This window comes from Callithrix jacchus, chromosome 3 (genome assembly GCF_049354715.1).
Source record: "Callithrix jacchus isolate 240 chromosome 3, calJac240_pri, whole genome shotgun sequence".
Taxonomy (NCBI): domain Eukaryota; kingdom Metazoa; phylum Chordata; class Mammalia; order Primates; family Cebidae; genus Callithrix; species Callithrix jacchus.
In genome coordinates, this window is record NC_133504.1 from 106,765,384 (window position 1) to 106,781,686 (window position 16,303).

The 16,303-nt window shown below is 39.4% G+C and overlaps 1 protein-coding gene across 17 annotated transcripts in view; it reads right to left on the bottom strand.

Annotated features, from left to right (window-relative positions):
- The window catches only part of CCSER1 (coiled-coil serine rich protein 1), a 1,385,530-nt gene that overhangs the window by 735,248 nt on the left and 633,979 nt on the right, over nt 1-16,303 (bottom strand). Inside the window, exon 8 of one of the 17 annotated variants that reach the window (XM_078366834.1) lies at nt 10,870-10,905. The exons of the other annotated variants lie outside the window; for them this stretch is intronic. Within the exon in view, the coding sequence (XP_078222960.1) occupies nt 10,885-10,905 (21 nt within the window). The 3' untranslated portion in view covers nt 10,870-10,884. Of the gene's footprint in view, nt 1-10,869; nt 10,906-16,303 lie in introns of those variants that run through there. 17 annotated transcript variants of the gene reach the window in all.

Genomic DNA, 16,303 nt, shown 5'->3' on the forward strand with positions numbered 1-16,303 from the left:
ACAAACAGTTGTTCAAAGCCAGTATGTTAGAAATGTATTTTTTAGCATATTAGTCAAAGAAGGAAATAGTATTATGTCTTGACACAGTGGTGTACCTCCTTGGATTTTCAAACAATTGAGAAAGAAGGTTTGGATATCAGCATAATCTTTTCAACAGTGAATGGTACTCTTAGACTATCTTAGAAATTATTACTGACATTAATCTTTCTAAAAATAATAATGCCACCTTACATTTGTATAGGAGCTTCATAATTTAACAACACTCCTTTGTATAAAACTATGTTTTACCATCACAATCTTTCTTAATTTGTTATTGAAAAAATGTTACATTTCTGGAATAAGTAGCGTTTCAGATATAAAAAGGAAGCAGAGAAAGTAGTTGTAGCGAAGATGAAATAAAAGAAAAACATATATTGTAATAATAAAAATAAAGATGAAATAAAAGAAAAACATATAATAATAACATAAAGTGTTCATAAACTTCTCAACAAAATTCACAGAAGTCCTACATTTTTTTGAATAGTTAAAAACATTAGCTTATAAGGATAAAATTGTTAAGATATTTAAAAAGTTCCATGAGACTATGTTCTTGTCATTTCCAAGTTGTTAGTGCCCTCTGTTTCATTTTTGTGAACTAACAATAAAAAATAATGAGGCTGCATAACTTTTCTAATGTTCTAATGTAATCCACCCATATATTACTGATTTTTTCTAATTATACAGTAAATGAATAGAGCATTTCAACCTAAGTACTTATCCTAATAAAAACACTACTCAAGACTTTCCCTATTTTTTCTTTGTTTTATCCAGTTCTTTCATAAAAATTGAAATTTAAAGACAAACATTGGTATTTACTTTTCTAAAGCCATACTAAAATGACAGTATTTTTCAGGTAGAAGAATAAGAACCAAATTTCTCAGGGTCATAGAATGAGTTATTAGGCATGACAAATTAGTTTTTTGATCTCCTAAATCCCATGGGTTTCATCAACATCAATTTGGAACTATATTTAAGACATAAATTGCTTTACAAACTCATCAACAATGAGCTTCTTAACAGAAACAGTCAACGATTGATAAAGCAATAACTTACACTGTCTCACTGGAATTTCTTGATAAGAAATTCTAGGAGAAAGAAATGTCTTTAAGAAGTTGTGAGATTCTCTTGATTCCAGCATTTTTGTTTCCCAGAGCAGACAGCTAGGAAAGGCCACATTCTACCTATATTTCTTAAGCAAGGTAAGAAATTGGTTACATGTCCCTTCCCACAATGTAAACTATACATGAAAAAAATAAAAAAATAAACAGCCAGGCACGGATCATATGTGTGTAATCCCAACACATTGGCAGGCCAAGTCAGAAGAATTTTCTTTTTCTTTTTTTTTTTTTTTTTTTTTTTTTGAGACGGAGTTTCGCTCTTGTTACCCAGGCTGGAATGCAATGGTGCGATCTTGGCTCACCGCAACCTCCGCCTCCTGGGTTCAGGCAATTCTCCTGCCTTGGCCTCCCAAGTGGCTGGCATTACAGGCACGCACCACCGTGCCCAGCTAAGTTTTTGTATCTTTAGTAGAGATGGGGTTTCACCATTTTGACCAGGATGGTCTCGATCTCTTGACCTCGTGATCCACCCGCCTCGGCCTCCCAAAGTGCTGGGATTACAGGCTTGAGCCACCGCGCCCGGCCGTCAGAAGGATTTTCTAAGCCCAGGAGTTTGAGACCAGCCTGGGTGACATGGTGAGACCTTGTCTTGGAGGAGGAGGAGAAGGAGGAGAGGGGGAGGGGGAGGGGGAGGAAAAATGGTTTAAAACATAATGTTAGAAGTTCCTTTCTGTTATGAAGCATGCTTATTGGCTTCTTGTGTTTTACATAGGAATAGGGGAAATTTTATCTATCTACCTAAGTCTCCTAAATTCAGTAAGAAATTATGGGAAATGGCTCCCACCAATGGACCAAGATGACTGGCGTACTTCTAACAGACCTTCAGAGGGAAGGCAGCAAGAGTGAACAGAGAAAAGACACAGAACTTTGGCTGAAGCAGGAGAAAGCTGGAAACTCTAAATGGGTCTACCATGCAATAGGATTTATTCCTGGTCCCCAGTGGCTCCTAGGAAATAAATGAGTTGAACTGGTAAGGAGCAACCTGCTCTCACCATGGACCTCTGAATCCCTGGTGGGAGAAGACCTTTTGACCACCACAGACACTTGTGTTGGCAGGGAGAGATGCTTAAAGAAGTGTTAGGGGCAGCAAGCCAGCTGATATGGAGTCCAGAGGTTTTGATGTGGGAGAATGTGTAGCAGAGTATGGCCAGGGACAGCCACCCCTTTTGCTCCACTTGTTCCCAAAAGAGACAGCCATAGGGGAGCGGCTGGACCTGAATTCTGTTGGGCAGTTTTACCCATCATATGAGGCTGGTCTGACCTGAGCACCCCTAGTCTTCTGTCCTCTCCTGGGACCCCAGACTGGCCATGACTGCTTGCAGGGCAGTCTCCGATTACCTGGGGACCCACAGCTTCCACACTGGTGGACTGTGCCTGAGCTGCAGAGAGCTCCAGTGGCATAGCAGCCTCCACACTACCTCCCCATACTGCAGTTTCCTCAGGGCCCACGAAAACTCCCTACATCACTTTGCTGGTATTTGTCGCCCCAGGTGAATTTTGCCTTGCTTACCTCACAGACTGCAGAAGTGCAGTCTAACCCCGACCCTCCACCAACTGCCATCATTGCAGACAGAGCCTTGGCAGGCACAGAACCAGCCAACCCTTCCCCCTGCCAGCACCCTGCCCTTATGCTAATACTGCACAGTGAACAGTAGATCCTCCCTTGCACTGAGTGACCACTCCACCTTCTAGGGCAGAGAGAAGAAACCCAGACCTGTGCCCACCAGCACTCCAGCCCTGAGCCAACATTGCCCCCAGTGTGATCATGCACACACTTACCAACAGAAATAAGACCCCCTCATCCCTAAGCTGTGTTGCCTTCACCACTGAGGTGAATGCCTGAAGGGAGGCAGTAACCATGGCATCTGTTGACACCCTGCTGCAGTTGACACTACTGTTGCTGCTGGCATGTAGGAACAAGGAGAGATCCCACTGTCACTGTGCTAAAAAATGCTTTGCCTGGCACCACCTTCCCTCTCCCCTGCCCACCCCACAGTGCGTTCCTAACATCAAGAGAAGCCAGAGAACAAACTTGTGGCTTAATACAAGCACCCCAAAGTGAGAGCATACAGTTAAGGAGTTGGGAGATGAGCTTTGACCTCCTAAAATCTTCTAGAAACAAAGCCAGTCAGCTGAATTCACAGAATATCACAATCAAACCTTCAAGGTCATCACAAAAGAATTATTAAAAACCCATGCAAAGGTCAGCAACATCCCAGATTAAAGGTACATAAGCCTACAAAGATGAAATAGAATCAGTGCAAGAACTGTGTCAACCCAAAAAGCCAGAATGCCTTTTTATGCTCCAAATGATCACATCACCTCTCCAGCATAGGTTCTAAACCAGGCTGAGATGGCTGAAATGACAGAAATAGAATTCAGGATATGCATATGAATGAACATCATTGAGCTACAAAAGTATGTTAAAATCCAGTATAAGGAAGCTAAAAATCATGATAAATAATGCAGGTGCTGACAGAAAAAGTAGCCAGTATAGAAAATAACGTACCAACCTGATGAGCTGAAAAACACACTACAAGAATTTTATAATGCAATCACAAGTATCAGTAGCAGAATACACCAAGAAAAGGAAAGAATCTCAGAAATTGAAGACTGGCTTTCTGAAATAAGACAGTCAGAAGACAAGAATAGGAAAAAATTAATGAAAATGAACACACACAAAAAAACCTCTGAGAAATATAGGATTTCGTAAATTGACGAAACTTACAACTTTTTGGTGTCCTGGAAAGATATCGGGAGAATAGAGCCAACTTGGAAAACATAATCCATGAGAACTTCCCCAATCTATTTATAGAGGCCAACATTCAAATTCATAAACTGCAGAGAATCCCAATAACACACTGCAAAAGAAGATCACCCCCAATACACATATTCATCAGATTCTCCAAGGGTGAAAGGAAAGATAAAATGTTAAAGGGAGCTAGAGAGAAAGGCCAAGTTGCCTACAAAGGGAATCCCATCAGGCTAACAGCAGACATCTTAGCAGAAACCCTACAAGCCAAAAGATGTTGGGGGCCTATATTCAATATTCTTAAAGAAATAATTCAAACCCAGTATTTCATACCTGGCCAAACTAAGCTTCATAAGAGAAGGAAAACTAAGAACTTTTTTAGATAAGCAAATGCTGAGGGAATTTGTTACCACCAGGTCTGCCTTAAAAGAGCTCCTGAAAGAAGTACTAAATATGGAAAGGAAAAATAATTACCAGCCACTACAAAAACATACTAACTTACAGATCAGTGACACTATGAAGCAACCACATAAACAAGTCTGCAAAATAAACAGTTAACATTGTGGTAATATAATCAAATCTACAAATATCCGTACTAACTCTGAATGCAAATGGGCCAAATTCCTCAATTAAAAGGAACAGAGTGGCAAGCTGGATAAGGACATCACAAGACCCATTTTTATGCTGTCTTTAAGAGACCTATCTCGCATGCAATTACGTAGGCTCAAAATAAAGGCATGCAGAAAAATCTACCAAGCAAATGGAAAACAGATAAAAGCAGGACTGCAATCCTATTTTCAGACAAAACAGGCTTTAAACCAACAAATATTAAAAAAAAAAGAACACATAATTTTAAAGGGTTAAATAAAACAGTAAGATCTAACTATCCAAAACACATATGCACTCAACATAGGAGTACTCATATTGATAAATCAAGTTTTTGGAGACCTTCTAAGAGACTTAGACTCCCACACAATAATCATGGGAGACTTTAACACCCCACTGATAATAATAGATCACCAAGACAGGAAAGCAAAGATCTTTAGGACACAAACTCAGCACTGAATCAAATGGATCTGAGAGACATCTACAGAACTTTCCACCCCAAAGGAATAGAATATACTTTCTTTTCATTGCCACATGGCACATACTCTAAAACTGATAACAAAATCAGTAGTAAAACATGCTTTAGCAAATGCAAAAGAATTGAAATCATAAAAACCAATCCCTTTAGCCACAGCACAATCAAATTAAAAATCAAAACTAAGAAATTCACTCAAAACTGTTTAAGTACATTAAAATTGAAAAGCTTGCTCCTCAATGACTTTTTGGTAAATAATAATATTCAAGAAGAAATCAAAAAGTTATTTGAAATTAATGAGAAAAATGATACAATACACCAGGATCCCTGGACACAGCTAAGGCAGTGTTAAGAGGAAAAATTATAGCATTACATGCCCACATCAAAAACTTAGAAAGAACTCAAGCTAACAATGTAACATCACAACTAAAGGCACTAGAAAATCAAGAGCAAACATATTTCAAATCTAGCAGAAGACAAGAAATAACCAATATCAATAGTGAAGGAGATGGAGACAAGAAAAATCCTTCAAAAGATCAACAAATCCAGGAGCTGTTAAAAAAAAAAAAAAAAAAAATCCTTTGGGAGGCTGGGGCGGGTGGATCACGAGGTCAAGAGATTGAGACCATGCTGGTTAACATGGTGAAACCCCGTCTCTACTAAAAATACAAAAAATTAGCTGGGCATGATGGTGCATGCCTGTAATTCTAGCTACTCAGGGGGCTGAGGCAGGAGAATTGCCTAAACCCAGGAGGTGGAGGTTGTGGTGAGCCGAAATCGTGCCATTGCACTCCAGCCTGGGTAACAAGAGTGAAACTCCGTCTCAAAAAAAAAAAAAAAAAAAAAAATCAATACCATAGATATACCACTAGCTACACTCATGAAGGAAAGGGATAATATTCAAATACAAAGAAACAACAAGGCAGGTATTACCAATGACCCCACAGAAACACACAAAAAAACATCAGAAGATATTAATACCTCTATGCACATAAAGTAGAAAATTTAGAAGAAATGAATACATTACTTGACACAAACACCATCCCAAGACTGAATTAGTAAGAAATGAAATCCCTGAACAGACCAATAATAAGGTCTGAAATAGAATCAATGACAAATAGCCTACAAATCAATAAAAACCCAGGACCAGAAGGATTCACAGCTAAATTACACTAGAGGTACCAGAAGAGCTGGTCTCTTTCTTGTTGAAACTATTCCCAATAACTAAGAAGGAGCAACTCCTCCCTAACTTGTTCTATGAAACCAGGATCATCCTGTCACCAAAACCCAGCAGCTACACAACAACAAAAAACTTCAAGCCAATATTTTTTATGAACATCAATGCAAAAATTATCCACAAAATACTGGCAAACCAAATCCAGCAGCACATCAAAAAGCTTATTCATGATAATCAAGTAGGCTTTATTGCTGAGATGTAAGGTTGGTTTAACATACACAAATAAATGTGATTCATTGCATAAAAAGTACTAAAGACAAAAACCACATAATTATTTCAACAGATGCAGAAAAGGCATTCTATAAAACTCAACACTCTTTTTCATGTTAAAAACTCTTCATAAATTAGGTATTGAAGGAACATACCCAAGAGTAATAAAAGACATCTATGAAAAATTCACAGCCAACATAATGCCGAATGGGCAAAAGCTGGAAGCATTCTCCCTGAAAACCAGTATAAGACAAGGATATATCTCCTCTGATCACTCCTATTGAACAAAGCATTGAAAGTCCTCGCCAGAATAATCAGGCAAGAGAAATAAGTAAAGGACATCCAAATAGTAAAATAGCATGTCAAAATATCCCTGTTTGCAGAAGACATGATCCTATATCTAGAAAATCCCATAATCTCAGCCCAAAAGCTTGTTAAATGATAAACAACTTCAGCAAAATCTCAGGATGCAAAATCAATGTGCAGAAATCAATAACATTTTTATATATCAACAAAAGTCAAGATAACAGACAAATCAGGAATGCAATCCAATTCACACCCACCACACACACACACTCTCTCTCTCTCTCTTAGAAATCATGGAATACTATTCAGCCATCAAAAATGATGAGTTTGTGTCCTTTTTAGGGACATGGACGAATCTGGAAACCATAATTCTCAGCAAACTGACACAAGAAAAGAAAATCAAACACCACATGTTCTCACTCATAGGCAGGTGATGAACAATGAGAACACATGGATAGAGGGAGGGGAGTATCACACACTGGGGTCTGTTTGGGGGGCCAAGGGAGGGACAGTGGGGGTGGGGGTGGATGTCAGAGAGGGATAATATGGGGAGAAATGCCAGATACAGGTGATGGGGGGATGGAGGCAGCAAACCACATTACCGTGTGTGTACCTATGCAACAATCCTGCATGATCTGCACATGTACCCCAGAACCTAAAGTTCAATAAAATAAAAAGAGAAATACAGCTAACAAGGGAAGTGAAAGACCTCTATAAAGAGAACTACAACACATTTCTCAAAGAAATCACAGATGACACAAACAAATGGGAAAACATTCCATGCTCATGGATAGGAATAATTAATATAATTAAAATAGCCATACTGCCCAAAGAAATTTACTGATTCAATGCTATTCCTATTAAACCAACATATCTTCACAGAACCAGAAAGCACTATTTGAAAATTCAAATGGAACAACAAAAAGAGAGAAAGGCTGAATATCACAGGGAATTGTAACCAAAAAGAACAAAGCTGGAGGCATCAACCTACCCAACTTCAATCTATAATACAGGCTACAGTAACCAAAGCAGCATGGTACTGGTACAAAAGCAGACCCTTAGACCAATGGAACAAAACAGAGAACACATCAACAAGGCCACACAACTACTACTATCTGATCTCCAACAAACCTGACAAAAACAAGCAATGGTGAAAGGATTCCTTATTCAAAAAACGGTGCTGGGATAATTGGATAGCCATACGCAGAAGATTGAAGCTGGACACCTTTCTTACACAATATACAAAAATCAACTCAAGATGAATTAAAGACTTAAATGTAAAACCCAAACTATAAGAACCATGGAAGACAGCTTAGGGAATACCATTCAGGACAAAGGCATGAGCAAAGATTTCATTATGAAAACACGAAAAGCAATTACAACAAAAGCACAAATAGACAATGGCATCTAATTAAACTAAAGAGCTTCTTCAGAGTAAAATAAAGTATCAAGAGAGTAAACAGACAATCTATAGAATGAGAGAATATTTTTGCAAATTATGTATCTGATAAAGGTCTAAAACCCAGCATCTGTAAGGAACTAATACAAATTTACAAGACAAAAACAACCCCATTAAAAAGTGGACAAAGGACATGAGCAGACACTTCTCAAAAGAAGACATGCATGCAGCCAGCAGTCATATCAAAAAAAGCTCAACATCACTGATCATTAGGTAAATGCAAATCAAAACCACAATGAGATACCATCTCACAGAATGATATCTGTTATTAAGAAGTCAAAAAATAATAGATTCTGGCAAAGTTGCAGAGAAAAAGAAATGCTTATACACTGTTGGTGGAAGTGTAAATTAGTTCAACCATTGTAGAAGACAGTGTGGAGATTTCTCAAAGACCTAAAAACAGAAATACCATTTGTCCCAGCAATCCTATTCCTGGGTATATATTTAAGCGAATATAAATCTATTATAAAGACACAAGCACACATATGTTCATTGTAGCACTATTCACAATAGCAAAGACATGGAATCAACCTAAATGCTCATCAATACTAGACTGGAAAGAGAAAATGTGGTACATAAACATCATGAAATACCATGCAGCCATAGAAAAGAATAAAACTTTGTCCTTTGGAGTAACCTGGATGGAGGTCATTATCCTCAGCAAATTACTGCAGGAACAGAAAACCAAATACTGCATTTTATCACTTGTAAGTGGGAGCTAAATGATAAGAACACATGGACACATAGTGGAGAACAACACACACTGGGGCCTCTTGGTGGCTGATGGGTGGGAGGTGGGAAAGGATCAGGAAAAATAATTAATACTAGGCTTAATACCTGGGTGACAAAATAATCTGTAGCACAATTGCCCATGACACAAGTTTATTTTCATAGCAAATCTGCACATGTATCCCTGAGCTTAAAAGTTAAATTTTAAAAAAGGAAGAAATTATGCTGAACATCACTATGAACTTACTTTCTTGGTAGAAAAAGGTATTCAAAGACATCAAACACATCTGCATTACCTTCTAGAAGGGTGCAACACAGTTCTTGTTTGTTTTGTTTTTATTCTTTTAATGCTGTCTTGACACAGTTTTGAGGACTGGCTAGAGTCCAGTTATTACCCCTTCTTTTTTTTTTTTTTTTTTTTCCTTTTCTTCTGAGACAGAGTCTTGCTCTGTCACCAGGCTGGAGTGCAGTGGCGCAATCTTGGCTCACTGCAACCTCTGCCTCCTGGGTTCAAGTGATTCTCCTGCCTCAGCATTCTGAGTAGCTGAGATTACGGGCACATGCCACAGATTTTTAGTAGAGACAGTGCTTCACCATGATGGCCATGAGGGTCTCAATCTCTTGACTTTGTGATCCACCTGCCTTGGCCTCCCAAAGTTCTGGAATTACAGCTGTGAGCCACCATGCCTGGCCATATGACCCCTTGTTTTTCAACTGAAACATCTGCACTCAAACATTTCCTGTATCAGGCCCTCACACTCCAGGTACCAGCCTTATCAGTACTCCCCTTTACTCCATCCACCAGGCAAAGTACCAGGCAACTAGGGACAGACCCTATTCCCCAGAGCTCTTGGAATTATCTCATTAGTCTATCCACAGGAAATCTGTGCAACTAGCATTCCCCACCTTGCCTGCCTAGCACAAGCTGCCGCCTACAGCTCCAGCTTGCTGCTACACTGTCCCCAGGTGCAACCTACTGCATGGTCCTGCAGGGCAGTCTTCTTTCCTTTGAGGTGTAAGTAACAAAGAGTTCTGTCTTTTATCTATCCAAGTGCCCATGTATTCTGTCACACTGTCAAAAGAAATTTTAAACCTCATAGGACACAGTACTGATGAGGGCTTGGCTATAAGTAGTGGGCACCCTTCTGCCATCTTCCTGGAAGAAAGAAGCTGAGCTATCTCTGGGGCCCTATACATTTCAGACACAGGGAAAGGACAGCATAAATAATATTGGGTAGTGCTTGGGAATATATATGTATTTTTTAGATAAAAAAGAGAGAGTAAAGCCCTTCAGGTTTTATGTGATAATAAACGAGAGTAAAAACCAGAGAGAAAAGACTTTCCTAATTCTGGAAGATCCTAAAATATACACAGTACATTCTTTTATGCGATGTTGAATTGTGACAATGAAGAAGAATACAAAATTAATAATGCTTCAGAAATGTTTCATAAATTCTGGCATCGATATAAAATTTTTGAGAGGAAAAAAGTAGAGATGTCAACATGGTGCTGTGCAGGAAGTACAGATAATGTGACTCAAAATAAATAGTGGTATCAGGGAGTCTGAGAAGTCAAAAAACTGAACTGCAAAAAGCCAATGAACATTAGCTGAAGCTTTAGATTATGACTACACAACATAAACCAATACATATACAGGCATATCTCTCTGAGATACTGTGGGATGGGTTCCAGGCAACTGCAATAAAGTAACTATCACAATAATCTGTGTTTTTTTGATGAATTTTTGGGTTTTCCAGGGCATATAAAACTTATATTTAGTCTATTAACTGTTCAATTGTATTATATCTTATAAAACTGTGTATCTTTATTTTAAAATGTTATTAAAAAATAATAATCACCTGACCATTCAGAGACTTGTACTCTTTTTGCTGGTAGAGGGTCTTGCCTCAATGTTGATGGCTGCTGACAGATCAGGGTGATGGTTGTTGAAGGCTAGGGTGGCTGTGGCGATTTCTTAAAGTAAGACAATGAAGTTTACCACATTGGTTGACTCTTCACAAAAAATTACTCTGCATCATATAATATTGTTTGATGGCATTTTACCCACTGCTATGGTTTGGCTGTGTCCCCACCCAAATCTCATCTTGAATTGTAGTTCCCATAGTCCCCCATGTCATGGGAAAACCAGTGGGAGGTAACTGAATCATGGGGACAGTTTTTCCCCCATGATATTCTGATGACAAAAGTTCTTATGACTTTTCAAGGTTTTATAGGGGAGTTCCCCCTTGCTTAACACTCATTCTCTCTCCTGCTGCCCTGTGAAGAGGTGTCTTTTCCCTGATTGTAAGTTCTCTAATGTTTCCCCAGTCATGCAGAGCTGTGGGTCAACTAAAAATATTTTCTTTATAAATTATCCAGTCTTGGGTATTTCTTCATAACAACATGAGAGCAGACTAATACAGTACATTGGTACAGCAGAGAATGGGCTGCTGCTATAAAGATACCTGAAAATGTGGAAGTGACTTTAGAACTGGGTAACAGGCAGAGGTCAGAACAGTTTGGAGGCCTCAGATGAAGACAGGAAAATGTGAGTAAGTTTGGAATCTCCAGGAGACTTGTAGGGCTCAGAAGACAGAAAGATGCCTAGAGACTTGTTGAATGGCTTTGACCAAAATGCTGATAGTGATATGAACAATGAAGTGCAGGCTGAAGTGGTCTCAGATGGAGATGAGGAACTTGTTGGGAAGTTCCAGTTTGTAATAACTTGCCTCCCAGCAAAAGAAAACAAATACATAGACCAAGGTAGTAAGTCAGATAAAGATTTCTTGGGGGAAAAAAATATGTATCCAGAATCCCAGTGGTCAGAAGGAATTAGTAACAGAAAGCCAAGTATTTTCTAAGCAAAGGTAGGAACATTAAAATTCCTGGAAGCAAGAGCTTGGGGAACAATTATTTCAGTATACTGGTGTAGAGAGGTATACTTGGCAAAGAGATACAAAAAAGAACTAAATCATAGTCATTTATTCCATGTTAAATTATGTTTTATTTAGAAGGCTGTGATATATCAATAATAAATTTTAATCATGGAAAATTGTAATCATATTTAAATTTATGTAGTATTCTCTGGGTATAGGATAAAGAAAAGGTTGTGCAGGACGAAGACAAAAGACTGTTAAAAGGTTATTTTAATAATGTATACAGGAAATAATTAATATGTAAATTAAGACAGACTAAGGAGGTAAATTTGAAAGCTACTTAGAAGATGGACTCTACAGATATGGGTGGAGTAGAGAAGGGCAAATGAGAGGGGAGAGTCAAGAATAACCTTATTTTTTGGCATGTATAGTAGTGGAATGGAAGTACTGCTCACTCTTGTTGAGAGCAAATAAAATTTCAGGTGGAAATTTAAGATAAAAAATATAATGAGCTCAATTGCAATTGTTCCTTATAACATCCAGCTGAAGAAATATAGTAGGTGTAGTAGTCCATTTTCATGTTGCTGATAAAGACATAATCAAGATTAGGAAGTAAAACAGGTTTAATGGATTTACAGATCCACATGGCTACGGAGGCCTCACGGTCATGGCAGAAGCCAAGGAGAAGCAAGTCACATCTTACATGAATGGCAGCAGGCAAAAAAAAAAACAAAGGTTTGTGCAGGGAAACTCCCATTTCTAAAACCATAAGATCTCATGAGACTTATTCACTATCACAAGAGCAGCACGGAAAAGATGTGCCCTCATGATTCAATTATCTCCCAACAATTTCCTCCAGTGACACATGGGAATTGTGGGAGCTACAATTCAAGATAAGATTTGGGTGGAGACACTGCCAAACCATATCAGTAGGCATTGACTATGTGGGTATAAGCTCAAAAGAGAAATGCCTGATCAGAAAATGGAGATTTGAGAATCATCAGGATATTCATGTAGTAAAAATCAATAGTTGAAAAACAAAAAGAAGTGATTGTGAAGGAAAATGAAACCAACATAAGGAGATAAAATAAATTGTGTCACAAAAGCTTAGGGAGCAAATAAATTTAAGGAGAGTGAGATCACTCTTAGGAGTGATCAGCCTTAGGAAACTAATACATAGGTACACCCATAATTTTTAATAACTATACTTTATAGATCATATATAAGTAATTGCCTTGATATCTGATTTTTCAATAACTGATAAATGAACAAAGAAAAAGAATGGATGGAAAAACATGGAATAGATGGGAAATAGCCCATGATCAATTTCTACCTTAGTCTCTCAACTTCAAAGCTCTCCAAGTGCTTATTCTTATTTCTAACTTAGGATAGTATTAGAAATTGATGGGCTTACCCAGCATTTCTAATATAGTAGTAAAGGGTTTTTTATTTCTGTAAGTTATAAAAATAAAGAATCCTTATCTTTGCATATTTAGTCACTACTTGATTCATGATCAGCTACCTACTTATGTCAGTGCATGTAGCAGTAGTTTCACCTTCACACTACATTCATCTAATCATTCAAATAAACTGCAGAACTTACTGCTGGGGACACTACATCTTGCATATGGTTGAGCAGCCACCACCACATACAGAACATTTCACCACTTTCTAATCAAAATATCTAGACAATGCCAGTCAAAATATCTAGACAATCTCATCAAGGTAAAGGTCACTTTGACCTTTAATCAGTACATGATAAAGTTCATGGGGACATAAAATTGTTCAAATTCCTATTCACACATAATCAAGTTGTGAGAGAAGTGTCATCTCCACACATAGGAAAAAATTTGAATAAATACCCTGCTATACATACTCCACTCCCAACTCATTTGAGCCTTATTAATTAAAAGAAAACATCTTTGAAGACTGAAAACTAGAGGGCCACTTGACGGATACCTAGCATTGTAATGTCTAAATGTTGAAAGCAACCTAAGTATACAATAACTAAAAAATTGTTATTCTATAATAGTAAATCTATTCACTGAATATTATGCATTCAAAAAAAAGGGTCACAAATTTGTAGTGTTATAATTGAATATATATTGGTTTTCATCCACAGTGGCTCATAACTCCCATACTCTTTGTTATAATGGGTGTGTTAGACCACAGAAAAAGGCCTCTGGAAACAGAATATCTCTCCTTTCTTTGTTGGGGCAGGACTCTAATCTTTCCATGCTTTTTTAATTGTGTTAAGTCCCTCCCCTCAGAGGGTCCTACCCAACACCCTGGAGGAGGAATGCTTCCATAAAAATCCAAGAGAACTAGGTTCCAAGAGCTTTAGGATGGCAGAATGAATGTGTGAAGTTCCTAGAAGGTGGCATGCCCAGAGAGTGCAAGGAAGCTTTGTGTCCCTTCCCTCATAACTCACCCTATGGTCACTTCATCTGTATCCTTTGGAATATTCTTTATAATAAACTGGTAAATGTACGTTAGTGATTTGTTGAGTTCTGTGAGCCACTTCAGAAAGTTAATACAACACAGAGGGGGTTACAGAAAACCCAACTTGAAGCTGGTCTTTCAGATGTTCCAGAGGGCCAAACATGAGACTGGTGTCTAAAGAAGGGAGGGGCACTCTTGGGGAATGAGGCCCAAACCTGTTGAATCTGATAGTATCTTCAGGACGATAGCATCAGAATTGCATTAGAGGACACCCAGCTGATGTTTGCTGCTTGGTATGTGGGGAACCCCCTCACCACACAGACACATTTGGTCATGGATATCTCCAGTGTTGACTGCTGCAGTGTGAGCGTAGAGGAAAAACAGAGACTTTCATACACAAAATGAATGGTAAATGAAAACATGGTAAATTACACATGTGGTAAATGAAAAATACACTTTTTTTGTAAATGGAATTTTAACAGAAAAACCTGAAAATATGCAAAATTATGACAATTATTTTGCTAGAGTTTTAGATTTATGTGTGATTTAAATTTTTTTAATTTCTAAATTTTGAGTAATATGCTTACAATATTAAAGGCTCTATATACTAGAAAAAATACATATCTGGGAAACAAAATATTTATTAAGAAATATTTAGCGGGGGGAGGACTCAAGATGGCGCTGTGAGAACAACCCAGGATTGGAGTTCTCGTTGTGTCTGCGGAGAGGTGAGTCTGAGCTGCATTTCCAGATTGATCTTTGTTGCCCACAGAACGGGGAAATTCCGAAGTGAAGAGGAGACGTGGGACGCCAGGCAGATATTCCGCCTGGCGAAGCCGGCAGCCGGGGTGGTGACGGCCGGCCCTACCCAGCGCTCCCCACAGGGCGCACTTGTCCGGGTGCCCCGTTGAACCGGCAACCGGAGACGTGAGAGGGCTGGACTTGAGACTGAGCTAGACTTGGACAGTGGGCCAGCCCAGGGGATTGCAGGAACAGAGCGTTAGGATTGACCCAGTGGGACGAACAAAACCACGATTTCAAACAAGCCCCGTGCAGACGGCCCGAGACGCTCTGAGGGGGAGGGGCGGCCACCATTACCGAGGCAACCCGCCCAAACTGAGATACACGCCCATTGCTGACCCAGCCAGCCGTTGCCGAGGCAACCCGTCCCTACTGAGATACACGCCCACTGCTGACGCAGCCAGCCGTTGCCGAGGCAACACGCTACAACAGAGAGACTCCGCCGCAGGGCGTGGCGGAGAACAGCAGAACAGCGGAGTCAGGGCAAGCCTCACAACAGCAGGGCGGAGCCTCGGCAGGCAAACAGTGGCTAGTCTGCATCCTAGCTGGGCAGGACCTCAACGGACATCCAAAAATAAAGCCCAAACCCCTCAACACAGAGCATTTGAGAAAAAAAAAAGGGTTTTTTTAATGAGCTCTGTTGCAGCAGAATCAAACATAGCAGCCTAACAGCCCTGAATGAACAACACAGCTCACAGCTCAGCAATTAAACCCCTATAAAGTACAAACTGTCTCCTCAAGCAGCTCCCTGACCCCCTATATCCAAAAGACTGACATTAGGCAGGCACCATCCTGGGACAAAGAGAGCAGAAAAAGAAACTGGTAGCATCCCTCGCTGTGCCACAGCTGCTAGAGGTGCACCCCAGACAAGCAGGGTCTGGAGCGGACCTCAGCAGTCATACAGCGAAGGGGCTAGACTGGTAGAAGAAAAACCAAGCAACAGAAATACTTCATCATCAACATTCAGGGTGTCCACTCAGAGACCCAATCGAAAAGTCAGCAACTACGCAGATGACCAGTTGACAAATCCACAAAGATGGGAAGAAACCAGCACAAAAACGAGGAAAACACCCGAAACCAGAACACCTCACCTCCTAGAAAGGACCAAAACTCCTCACCAGCAAGGGAACAAAGCTGGACAGAGAATGACTGTGACGAAATGACGGAATTAGACTTCAGAAGATGGATAATGAAAAACTTTGGTGAGCTAAAAGATCATGTATTAAATCAATGCAAAGAAACTAAGAACCTTG